Consider the following 12,436-nt stretch of genomic DNA (forward strand, 5'->3'; position numbering starts at 1 on the left):
CCGTGCAGCCGCCCTCCGCAGCGGGGGAAGGCACACGCCTCAGGGAGTTCGCAGCACCGCGCTCCTCGCCGTGTGCGGCTGCCGGGACGCCCGCCGCCCTCCTCCTGCCCGCCCCGCCCCGCGCCCCCCTCCCGCCGCCCCACAGCGGCAGAGGGCAGGCGCGGCCGGAACGGCGGCGGTCCCGGTCGCGGCGGGCGGGCGGTGCGGGAGCATGGCCCCGGCGGGGCGGATGTGCGCCGCGCTCCTGTGCGGCGCCCTCAGCCTCTGCAGCCTGCGGGCCGCTCCGTGGCAGCCCGACACGCTCTACATGTGGATCGACGCCCAGCAAGCGCGGGTCCTCATCGGTAAGCGGGGCCGCTCCCCCGGCCGGTTGCCGCGGCGGGGGCGGAGGAGCGCCCTGCGCGGAGCGGAGCCCGGCCCGGAGAGGCTCGGCGGAGCTGCCGCCCATCGCGCCCCTTTGCCTTTCCCAGGCTTCGAGGAGGATATTCTGATCGTGTCCGAGGGGAAAATGGCCCCGTTCACCCACGACTTCAGGAAAGCCCAGCAGAGGATGCCCGCCATCCCCGTCAGTATCCACGCCATGAACTTCACCTGGCAGGCAACGGGACGGGTAGGTGCAGAGATGGGGCCGCGGCGAGGGGCGGGGACGGCTCTTTAGACCCAGGCAGGTGGTTTGGTTTTTGGAATAGTTGAGGAAACCCTCCCCGAGGCGTGCCAGGGCGGCCCCGGGCGCGGGTCCGCTGCCGTCGTGTCTGTCGCCGGACCCGGGTGGGCCAGCGCCTTCAGCACCGGCGCCCCGCGGGGTCCCGGGGCGCGGGCAGGGCCGTGGAGGGGGCGCGGGGAGCAGCGAGAAACGCGGCCACATCGCTGGGAAAGTGTGAAGGTTGGGTTGTGAAGTACGTGGGAGAGCCTGGTCTCTCGGGCAGTGGAGAACCCGGCAGGCTGGTGTGGTGTGGGGGAAGAGTCAGAGCTCACCAGGAAGACATCCAGTTGCCTTTACTTTTAATAAAATTTTACTTGACGGTAGTTATGTGGGTGCAATTTTCTTTCAATGTTCTTTAGCTTATGGACAAATACTACACGTACTTTATTGATCTCTGTTTACTAAATGTACATGCTAATGTGTAGTTCTTGCAAGTAATATGTCTCTTCTGTAGACTTATTTTTACCAAGTTTAACTGCAAAATCACGTAAATCTGCAGTGCGTTGAATACCTTTGGATTATTTTGTTGGAAAGATAAGAACGCATGACATTTTCATGAAGACACGTATACACAATTTGACACACTGACAACATATGTTGAATTTGCATAAAGCTGAACCATGTTGGCATATGTTATCATGGATACAGAAAAAAATAATTGTAACATAAAACCAATTTACAATGCTGAACACTGACTTCATACAATAAAGAGCTTGGTAAAGATGAAACAATATTTACATGCAAATATTCAATGAAAATTGTTTGCATAATTCAGCTAATTGCAGCTTCACAAATTTGTTTGTGGTTTTGGTTGTTTTAAAATACTGTTTATAACTACAGGACTTGCTTGACTTTGATGTACTGTCTGTGACCCTTGTAATATTTGCTATCCTCACAAAGCCTTTGAGTTTAGGAAACACTTTACCTGCTCTTTTAGAGAGGAGGGGAATGTGGGGAGACAAAACTTACTCACAAAGGCTGAGTGACTTGCTCAAAGTGTTTGGCGTTCCAGGCTAGCTTTACAGAGAAAACAACTTTGTACACCAAGGCTTGACATTTAAATGACTAGAAATAATTAGTGTGTTTTGGTACTATATGTCCTGCTCCATTTCTCTGTCCACTTCAGTTGCTGTCCATGATAAAACTGTTTTTGGAAAGGAAGACTGAGATGTTAGTCTGAACCCTCTTGCTCTTTTCTTGGCCTTCTTTCTTGTGCTCTCTCCTCCCTTCTTTGCTGCCCACAGGTAGCTCATTAGGAAAATATGATTTGTAGCACTGATTTCAGTGAGAAGAGTCACAGACTTAAAGACAGCATAGGCAAGTGTTCCCCTTGACGCAACTTGCAGGACAAAATCCCTTCTGAGTGGTGGCAAAGCTGTCTAACCCATTATTCCTCCTCCTCCTCTTTGCTGAATTACTGAATTCCTGTTAGACAAACCATAATTAGTAAGTGAAATACCTAAATGGTTAAAGTAACATCATTGCACTGCTGTGTTCCGAGAACAATATGTTAACTTTCAGGTATTTATGGGTCAAACAAGTGTTAAAACCAAGAGACTCTGCATTAGGAGATTTTACAGCCACCTTACAGGGTACACCTTACAAGTTCATCTGTGTACAGTCAATACAAACATTGGCACTCCAGTCTTGTGGTTGTGGATATTTAAATACTTAGTCAGGTCTACAGATGAAGAGCAGGATTTCAAACAGCAGTCTGAGCTAAGAAAGGAGTTTCAACCCTCTGGTGTTTCAGGAGGCGGGGAAACATACTTAGCATCCTAGAGAAAACGTATAATTTTTGGTAGCACAAACAGTCCTGTTGATTTTTGCATCCCTTAGAGGTGTTTGAATACAGCTGCCTGTTACTCATAGTTCTTGTCAGCCTCTGTGGAAATGAGGGCACTTAGTGTCCCTATGCCAGTGTCCCAGACCTTTTCCTGAGGAGAAGGGATGGGAAAAAGCATGAGTATTTCTTCTGTAGCCTGTAGGAAGACATTGGCATACCTTCTTATATGTTGTAATTGAACAATGCCCACAGTAGCACTGCAAATAGAGTCAGATAAAAGTAATTTGTGGCAAAAAAACGCAGTTTTGGTTGGGTTTTTTCACAGCATTTCCCATCTCTCTTTTTTTTTTTTTTTTTTCCCCCAGTGTTCTGTTTTGGTTTTGAGTATACAGGTTCTTAGAAATTTCCACTGACAAGTCCAGGAAAATACTAAATACTTGCTACCTTTATTCTGGCAGAATACTTTTGTCTGAGAATTTCCTGAATCAGGGAAGGGAAAGTGGGAAAGGGAATGAGGGGAGAGGAGGAGGGAAGGAGGGGAGGAGGAGAGAAAAGAGACAAGAAAGGAAGAAGGAAAATGTAAAAAATACTAGTACTCTTTGAAAGAAGAAACATATTCAAGATATTGGAGTTCTAGACTGCTTTCTGTAAAAAAACCCTGTTAACTAGCATACAGTTGTGTCCTGTTTGGTAAAACTGAAATAATTTCTTCTGTGAGTCTCGTATATTGTGCCTTATAGACCCTTGTATCCCACCTGAGATCTAAAGATATTTCTCTAGGGTTCCAAGGTTTTGGGTGCTGTCACTAGCATATGCCATAGCCTCTAGCAGTAGCTTAGAACCCTTTCGGGTCTGTAGATATCAGACTTCTCCAGGAGATCCTGTCTGTGTCATTACGTGGTTTCTAGCCCTGATATCAATAAGACAGGGGAATGAGAGAGTGGCTGGGTGAGTGCCTGGGATCTTCAACAGGGTAGGGCTGAGTCTCTCCTGAAATGCACCTTGCATCCCTCTTTACACCTGTGGGTATAAATATCCTGTGAGTAGATTCCATCTACTTGGTCCTGGGATAAATAGTGATCCAAGTTGTAGGTGAGTAAATAATTCAACCTAGGAAGTGGCAATACCTCTCAGTCCTGAACTGCTGCATTTGTCCATATTCTAGTTTAAAAATGTCTGTTGAAAGGAAGATTTTAAGGACTAGATTATACTCGTATTTGATGTAAACTGAAGTGGTAAAAGCCTACTACATTTAGATGTTACGTTTCTGAAACAGTGGCCTTTGTGCCCTGAAACCATTTTATATGGAAAAGATTTTGTATTGTAAACAATTGAAACCATTTTTGCTAGAAAACATTAACCAAAGAAAAGCAGTTTCTTAGTCCATTAGTTCTAATAAATATTAGGAAAAATTAGGGGAAACCCCACATTTCAGGGTCTGAAGGTGCTGAATACCTACTTTTTCTGGTGAAGTCAGGATGAGCCAGGGGTTACAAGAAGGGTAGAACACTGTGGAACAGAATTGTTACACTTTTATGCACCTTATGTTTTCACCTGTGAATTTAAACATAAGATTACAGATGTTATGGTCTCTTTAGAAAAAATGTAATATGGGTAAACTGGTAGTTACAAAGATTGCTCCTTGATTTGAAAGGTTTAAAAAAATGAAAATCAGTGGTAATATATAGCCTACAGTAGGCATCTGTGTAACCACTAGAGCTCACTGGTGTGCTTCTTGCTCTTATTCTGTATATTTTTTGCAAAAGAAAGAATAATGACTTCTGGGGATTGCATCCTCTGGGGAAGACCGCACTTCAAGACTTGTCAATGAGAGAGGAATAGATCCTGTTATGCTAATGCTGCAGCATGTTGCACTATGTTCATCAGTGGAATGTGCCAAAAGTTGCAGTGACAACATAATCTCTATGGCATTTAGGAACTTTATGAAAGATATTCAATCTCCGAATCTACGAATACCAATATATATGCTTAACTTTCAGTGGGACTTCTGACAGTGATAAAATTAAGTTTGTATGTAAGTATTGGTGGGAGAGAACCATATTAAAAACAAACAAACAAACAACATTGATCAGTGCAGAGGAAGCATGTGCTCAGTGACAGAGCAGCAGTCGGGTTGTTATAATAGATGGGAGATGAAAAAAGAAACCAAAAAGCAAGTTGGAATTTTTGTTCTGTAGCAGTCCCTACAAAAACAATCAGTCTTGGCCACAGCCTGCCCAGGCTGCTTTCTTCCTTTTAAATATGGGAGAAGTATTTGGGGTCAGATAAATTAATGTAGCTGCTTGCTTCCTACTCCTGGCTATGGAATGTACCCCAGGACTTCTCTCCTGTTGCATGATTGAATGCGTGTTCATGAGGTGACATCTGAATACTCCGTCCTGTGCTGGTGAGTGAATGGGATTTGGCGCCTGTGACTGGAGGATGCACATGTACACAGAATCACACACAGAATCACAGAATGTCAGGGATTGGAAGGGACCTCAAAAGATCATCCAGTCCAATCTCCCCGCCAGAGCAGGAACACCTAGATGAGGTTACACAGGAAGGCATCCAGGCGGGTTTTGAATGTCTCCAGAGTAGGAGACTCCACAACCTCCCTGGGCAGCCTGTTCCTGTGTTCTGTCACCCTCACTAAGAAGAAATTTCTTCTCATATTTAAGTGGAACCTCCTGTGTTCCAGCTTGTATCCATTGCCCCTTGTCCTATCATTGGTTGTCACTGAGAAGAGCCTGGCTCCATCCTGGTGGCACTCACCCTTTAAAAACCTCAATGAGGTCACCCCTCAGTCTCCTCCAAGCACAATCAATCAGCCTTTCCTCATAAGGGAGATGCTCCACTCCCTTAATAATTTTCATGGCTCTGTGCTGGACTCTCTCCAGCAGTTCCCTGTCCTTCTTGAACTGAGGGGCCCAGAACTGGATACAATATTCCAGATGTGGTCTCACCAGGGCAGAGTAGAGGGGAAGGAGAACCTCTCTCAACCTACTAAGCACCCCCTTTCTAATACACCCCAGGATGCCATTAGCCCTCTTGACCACAAGGGCACAGTGCTGGCTCATGGTCATCCTGCTGTCCACCAGGACCCCCAGGCTTCTTTCCCTTACGCTGCTCTCTAACAGGTCATTCCCCAACTTATAGTAGAACCTGGGTGCATGGATATCGTATGTATATTGCATGCTAAAGATACATCCAGCCTTTTGCTGCTGGCTGCTCGCCTTTTTTGTGATATGGTAGTGGTGGTCCTGCCCTACGACAGGAGAGATGCATGTGCACACAAGGAGATGAAGTGCTGGAGGAAGAAAGGTCTAGGAGAGTTTTTGGTCACAGAGCACAAGGATCAGGAGGGAAGGGGGCATCCCAGCGTGTAATTCTTCGGCAATTGAACCTGTCCTTACTGGAAAGCCTGGGTTACTTCTAATCAAAGAGCTATTGATAATCATGAGTAAAGCAAAAAGATGCCCACCTCTTAGGAAGAGGAGATATATGTCATCAGTACCTTTTCTAGCATCATTTCTAAATTGTGAAGTGCAGCTTAGGAATGTTATATAATTCCAGCTCCTGGAGGCTAGTTCTGATCTGAGCAATGTGGCCATCAACCTGAACAGCTCAATTTCTTTCTCTGGAGTTGCCTTGTCTTGCTGAGATGTAGCCTGACCATGAAGATAAAATGAAGTATCCACCTATGACGGGAGAAATTTTGTTTCCTTATCCAGAGGAAAGCTAACAGGCTTCTCATTTTAAGCCTTTACTATTTCCTTGATAAACTGAGAGAAAACCTGGTGAATTTCAAAACACGTAATTCTTCAAAGGGAACTTTTCTTCAAAGAGGCTGCTAAACTTTTTGTAAATATTTTATTCATACACAGTGATTACAGTGATGCTTTTCAGCTTAAAAATGTCTCATATGCACAATTCAGGGTTTTTTCCAATAAAAGTATGGCTGTTCTGGAAGTCTGGTCAAGGCAATCGCATAAACTTACACTCTTGGGATTTACAGTAGCACCTTCACTGCGGTTTCATGTCACCAAACAGAGGAAATACTTTGTTTTCTGACCTGTGTACCAAAATTTCCATGTGGAATGTGAAGATGTTTATGTCCTGTGAGCATGATTTTTAGACAGAGGGTTCTCATATCGAGAGCAGAGCTCCAAACCTTTAATATTTAGATTCTGCTCAACTGTGGTATTTTGCATCTCAGTGTTGTAGACATGCCACCAGGGATCAAAGTAATGCTGTAGAGATCCCACTTTCTTAGTAAAGCAGGCATGTGCCAGCCATCTGTTGTATCTGCTGATAGAAAACAGCAGTAAAGTTTCTCAAAGTTTTGCCAAGAAGAAAAGGGGGGGATTTATTGCTCAGCAGAGATGAGTTACAAGGCACCTTGTAGTGTAAGCTACATCTGGTTTCCATAGTAATTTACACGATATATGTGTAAACTACACAATTATTCTTTTTACACGGCAGTGTAAAGCTGTATTAAATAAACCATTCTTCAAGGTTTTCATTGCTTATCCTTTCTATAAATATTTTAATACATTTGTAACAAAAAAATCATAAGTAAGAAAATATTTTCACTACTTTTACAGTAGTATCTGCATTGTACAACATAAGTGTTGAAAAGCACTGGAACTAACAGGACACCCCAAACTTCAAGACTATATTTTGTGAAAACATACAGATTTCTCTCCTGATGCTACTAGAAGTTTTTCTGAAATATAAAATCTGGGCTGTGTTGCTTTCCTCTTCTTTGTGTAACTGAAAATGTTTTCTCTTCATATCACCTCTTTTTTACAGACAGTTTCCTTAGTATGTTCTTAGTGTTCTAAAGTTAATGCCATTACAAGTAATGCCATGGAGTAAAAAGTAAGAAATTAACCATAACAAGAACTAGCAGGAAGAATTTCTTAATGTATTTAACTTCTTCTGCTGGCATCATACTTTCCAAATAGTTTTTAGGTGGTTATAAAACAAATACAATAAGCCACATTCTTCCTAGGCCATGTGCATATGTAAGGAATATGGTATGACCCTGAGCTTCAAAACAGTGGTATGTAGTATATACTTGCATCATGTTGAATAGAATTTTAAATATTGTATATCCTAGCTCAGAGCACGGAGTTTCCGATTAGTATTTTTAAAGCTTTCGATAAAATGCATCTCAAAGCCTTTTTTATTTCACTTTACTGAGGCTTTACATTTGGCTTGCCAGGGTCTGTTCTTTTATTTTCTTTTTTTCTCTTTTTTTTTTTTTTTTCCATACAAATTCCAACTTCTGAAAGATGCTGGTTTACTTCAGTTAGTCACATTTATTCTGCTGTTAGACCATGTTGGATTTTTTATTTTGCTGGCATTTTTTTGTTTTCTTGTTTCATTTTTAACTGTTCATTTTTGGCCAAACTCTTCCCTACATCAGACTGTAAGCCAGGCATGGTAGAAAGTGCAGTCACCCGAAACGCATAGTAGAGAAGAGATAGTTGCATTGCAAACCTTAGTCTTTCCATAACAAAACACATCATGTTATTTGCAGTGAATTTTATTTATGAAGTGTAGTAGATGTCTGCTGCAGGTGTATGTTTCAATAAAAACAGAATATAGCTTTATTGGCATTTTCTGTTACATAAAGGGCTTTTCGGAAAATTTTAAATGGAAGAAACACATAATCAGTCATGTTTTGGATATGTTGTTGAATGCACATTTAACTTGCATTTTTTCCCTTCTGTTTGGTTTGTGGAGACTGCCGTTCTGAAATCTTAGTTGTAATAAACCGTGATTGTAATAAAATATATGTAATAATGTGTGTAATAATATAATGAAAGACTGGCTTTTATTATACAAAATAAAGTTGAGATCCATGTACAAAAAGCATCTGGGCTATCTGTGACACTTTGAGCTGAGTCAATTGTATGAAGTACCAGAAGTCCTGCTTAATGAGTACATGTGCATGGAGATCAGCTGTGTTTTCCCCTTGGGTGGCAGCCTTGCAGGTGATGTGTATGAACTGACAGTGGTGCGGGGCCTCTGCTGGCCTCCGTGGTCCTCACAATGCCTTATTAGACCTGTCAGCCTGCAGAAAAACCTGCAGAAGATTTCTCTCTTTCCTTACACTTACTTCATAAAAGAAAGAGCCAAATAGGGAAAACCAGACGTCTTCAAACTTCTGAGAGGCATGTTCCCATGCCTTTATGCCACTTTGCTGGACTTGCTCAAATATGTCCCTGTTTCTCTTGCACTGGGGAACCCAAGACTGGACCCAGCACTCCAGGTGTGTCTCACCACTGCTGGGCAGAGGGGAGGGCTCACCCGCCTGGACCTGCTGGCAATGCTCTGCCTGATGCAGCCCAGGAGGCTGTTGTTGGCCTTTGCCACAAGGACGCATTGCTGCCTCGTGGTCAACTGGGTGTCCACCAGAACCCCAAGGTACTTTTCTGTCAAGCTGTTTTACAGCTGATGGGCCCCCAGCATGTACTGGTGCATGAGGTTGTTCCTTCCCAGATGCAGGGCTTTGCACTTCTCCTTGTTGATCTTCATGAGGTTCCTGCAAGCCCACTCCTTCCATTCCTCTATCATCTGCATACTTGATGAGGGTGGTCATCATCCTCACAACATCGATCTCATTAATGAAGATGTTAAAACAGTATGAGACCTAATATCAGCCCCTGAGGTACACCACTGGTGACCGGCTTCCAGCTGGACTCCGTGCTGATGGTGATAATGCACTGAGCCTGGCAGTGCAGCAGTCCGCCTCACTTATGTAAATTCCACTTCACTACTTCTTCTGTGACGATGTTGTGGGAGAAGGTGCTTAAAGCCTTACTAAAGTCCAGATAAACAAAATCCACTGTTCTCCTCTAATCCCCCAAGCCAGCTATTAACACAAAATAGGTCAGGCAGCAACACAAAACTGAGACAAACTTGTACAATCACAGTGAACTAGCAAACTGAAATGTGCCTCAGAAAAACTAATATAAATAAAGCCAAGACTGTGATACTGTTGTAGAGACAGATGTACTGAGAGGACTTTATCCGGCTATGATACCTGAAATCCACCACAGTATGTGGATTCATAGTCCATTCATAGAAGACCACCTAGCTGCACAAAAATGTTGAGGAGGAGTTACCCAACAAGTCTGACTTGGAGAAGAGGCACACATGGGATAAAAATGCCTTAGTAAAGGCTTACAAAGATTTAGGGTGGATTTGTTTCAACCAAGCAACAAGAAAACCCCTGCATTTTTTGCATTTATTTATGAAAGTTTGCTTTGTTTTACAACCAACTGGTGGAATCCAACCTGTTTGGCTGTACAGGGAAAAGCGGGCAATAACCTTCTGGTTGCTTCAGTACTTGCTGCCATCACTGCCAAATACTGTAATAAATAACTTAGAGACCAAAAAGCACTTTCAGAGCTGGTCCCACAAATCCTCTGAAGTTACCCCTTGGCCTGGATAAACAACTAGCTCAACCCAGCTGATCTTAAAGGAAATAAAACCTGACATCAAACCTGGCAGTCTCCTAGCCTCAGGTTTTGGCCCATCACCAGGGAAAACAAACTTCCCAAACAGCAGCCCACTGAGGAGAAGACCTGTCACCAGCTCTGGGCCCTGAAGCACAGAAACCAGTAGCAAGAGCAGCAGAGCCAGCCTTCACAGCGAAGACATGGAAAGATCACAACTTGTTGATGAGCTGGAAAAGATGGGCTCTACCTGCAATGTTTCCTAGTAGCTCTCAACTTGCAAATGTGAATATTGATATAGTCAATGGGAATATGAGACTAAAAACCACACAGGCAAATAATCAAGTCCACTGAACACCTTCAGTAAGGAGTACAAGTACCACCTTCAGCCTATTCCTTTTAAACTGCAGGAAACACTGATTTCATTTTTCCAAGTTTGAACTTTAGCCAGTTCCCTTTCTTGCAGAGGTTCTGGGAAATAAATTGAACTGTTGAAACAGAGTCCACTTGAGTGACCAGGTTGCAAGAAATTTATTTTTTTCCTTCTGAATCCGCAGGTACATCAAATAGCTGCAAGCAGCTACATGCCTGCAGTCCACAGAGGGACCTTTGGGGAGAGCAGGCGTGTTGCACAGTGGAGCACACAGGCATTTTCCAGAGAGAAGAGAGGCAAAATACAGTTACCTGGATCTGTAGTCACAGACAACAGATGAAATGCATAGCCATATTAAGAGCTGGGAAATCATTTGCTAACAGGGCATGTTGACCATTACCTTAGTTGATTTTATATTTTTTTAATTTATGCTGTGTTTATTCTCCTCCTTCCAGTTTTGCACAGGAACTTCTATTCAGATTGCATAGGCATGATCAGATTTCTGCATTGGCAAAGGAGCATCGCTGAAAGCTTATGGCCCAACATGTTGCTCCCCTCTAGTCAGAGCTGTGATGTATCAGTATTAGGTACAGGGTGGAGAAGCTTACACTGTCCTTCCCAGACAGAAATTAGAGGCCTTCATCACATCAAGAACAACTTGGGTTTCACGTTTTTACTTGACAGAACATTAGCTTCCCTTTGACAGGACAAAGTCTGCACCTTATCCTGCCCACTAATGTAGTTCACATTTGAACTGTATCAGTGTGAATATCCTGTTTACTTAAAAGGCCCTTTTTAATTGTCCTGCCAAACATTTGCAGTCAAGTAAATCCCATAATTTATATAGTTGGTGCCACGATGCCACTGTTACTATGGTTTGTTTATACAACAATTAATCGAAAACTAATGGTAGGTTTGCAAAATTTAAAACATTTCTAAGTATTTAACATTTATATAAGACCTTTATTCATCCAAAAGTAAGGTTTTCTCATGCTGTAAAATACTATCAAACAGTGTAAGTTTATTCAATTAAATTAATGGGGAGGCATTTAAAAGGATGCAGAACCTGAAAGTTTGCTGGCAGAACAAATGGCTACCTGGAGGTACAGAGCTTTCAGCCTCTGCGAGTTCTCATGAAATCTCTGTTCCTCTACCTCTCCATAACCCCAACAACTCCAACAGAAACTTCTGTCTTGTCCCTGTCTGCAAGGGTTGAGGTAACAGCAGTGAGGTCTTTCTCCCCTTCTTGGCTTAGGGCAGGTGACGGAGCATACCCAGGTTCTTTGGGATTTCTTCCCATCGCCAGACCAGAGGTGTCATGAAGAATGGGAAGCAGAAAGCCAGTTTTGTGAGATGGAAATAAAAGGGATGGCCATTGCCCTTCTGTGAAAGTGGTATTGTGAGGTTCTTCCCTGTCTGATTCCTTTATAACCACTCCCCATCAAAACAGAAGAGGGCACAATAACTAACCCTCTCTGCTCTGAGGAGAGAGTTGTGCCAGTCCATGTCTAGTGGAGGAATTAGCCAGTCTGGAGGGGCTTCCCTAAGCGTCGTGAGACATAGAAAGGAGAGCAGGAGCTTTTCTTACAGCCTGAGCAGAATTTCTTGAACTGATATTCAATTGTGAGAATTTGCAGCTCTGTTTAACACATCATTATTATGCCTTGACAACAAATCTGGTTTTGCTACCCCTGCCACATTCATGGGACAGTTTACTTCAAATGCACAAGTGTCTACTCTGATGATAATCAAGCAGCAAAGAGTTGTTTGGGTGAAGCTTGCTTTTTATCTCTGATTATAGACTTCCATATAAGCCACATTTAGTAATGGTATGCTTAAATTAGTTTCTGTGGTAAAGCCCAAGTTATTTCTGGCAAGCATAGGATGAGATACTGACCACTCTCAATGCATAGAAAATATTTGAAGGCATTTATTTGAAAAAAGAAAAAGCCTTGGATTAGAATTTGTACAACCTGTATGTTGAAAATTCAACTGTTAACTAAACATACCTTTTGGTATTTCATTGAAAATGGACCTTTGGACTGAGGTGTGTTGTTCACCTGTTGTCCTTTAGGAGTCTGTTAATATCCTACAGATAAATC

At 43.1% G+C, this 12,436-nt stretch overlaps 1 protein-coding gene across 1 annotated transcript in view; it reads left to right on the plus strand.

Moving 5' to 3' along the window:
• Positions 1-154: 154 nt before the first annotated feature.
• Positions 155-12,436, plus strand: part of WIF1 (WNT inhibitory factor 1) — a 42,654-nt gene continuing 30,372 nt past the window's right edge. Inside the window, exons 1-2 of the mRNA XM_065847832.2 lie at positions 155-344; positions 471-610. Of these exons, the coding sequence (XP_065703904.1) occupies positions 212-344; positions 471-610 (273 nt within the window). The 5' untranslated portion in view covers positions 155-211. The remainder of the gene's footprint in view (positions 345-470; positions 611-12,436) is intronic.

This window comes from Patagioenas fasciata, chromosome 1 (genome assembly GCF_037038585.1).
Source record: "Patagioenas fasciata isolate bPatFas1 chromosome 1, bPatFas1.hap1, whole genome shotgun sequence".
NCBI lineage: Eukaryota > Metazoa > Chordata > Aves > Columbiformes > Columbidae > Patagioenas > Patagioenas fasciata.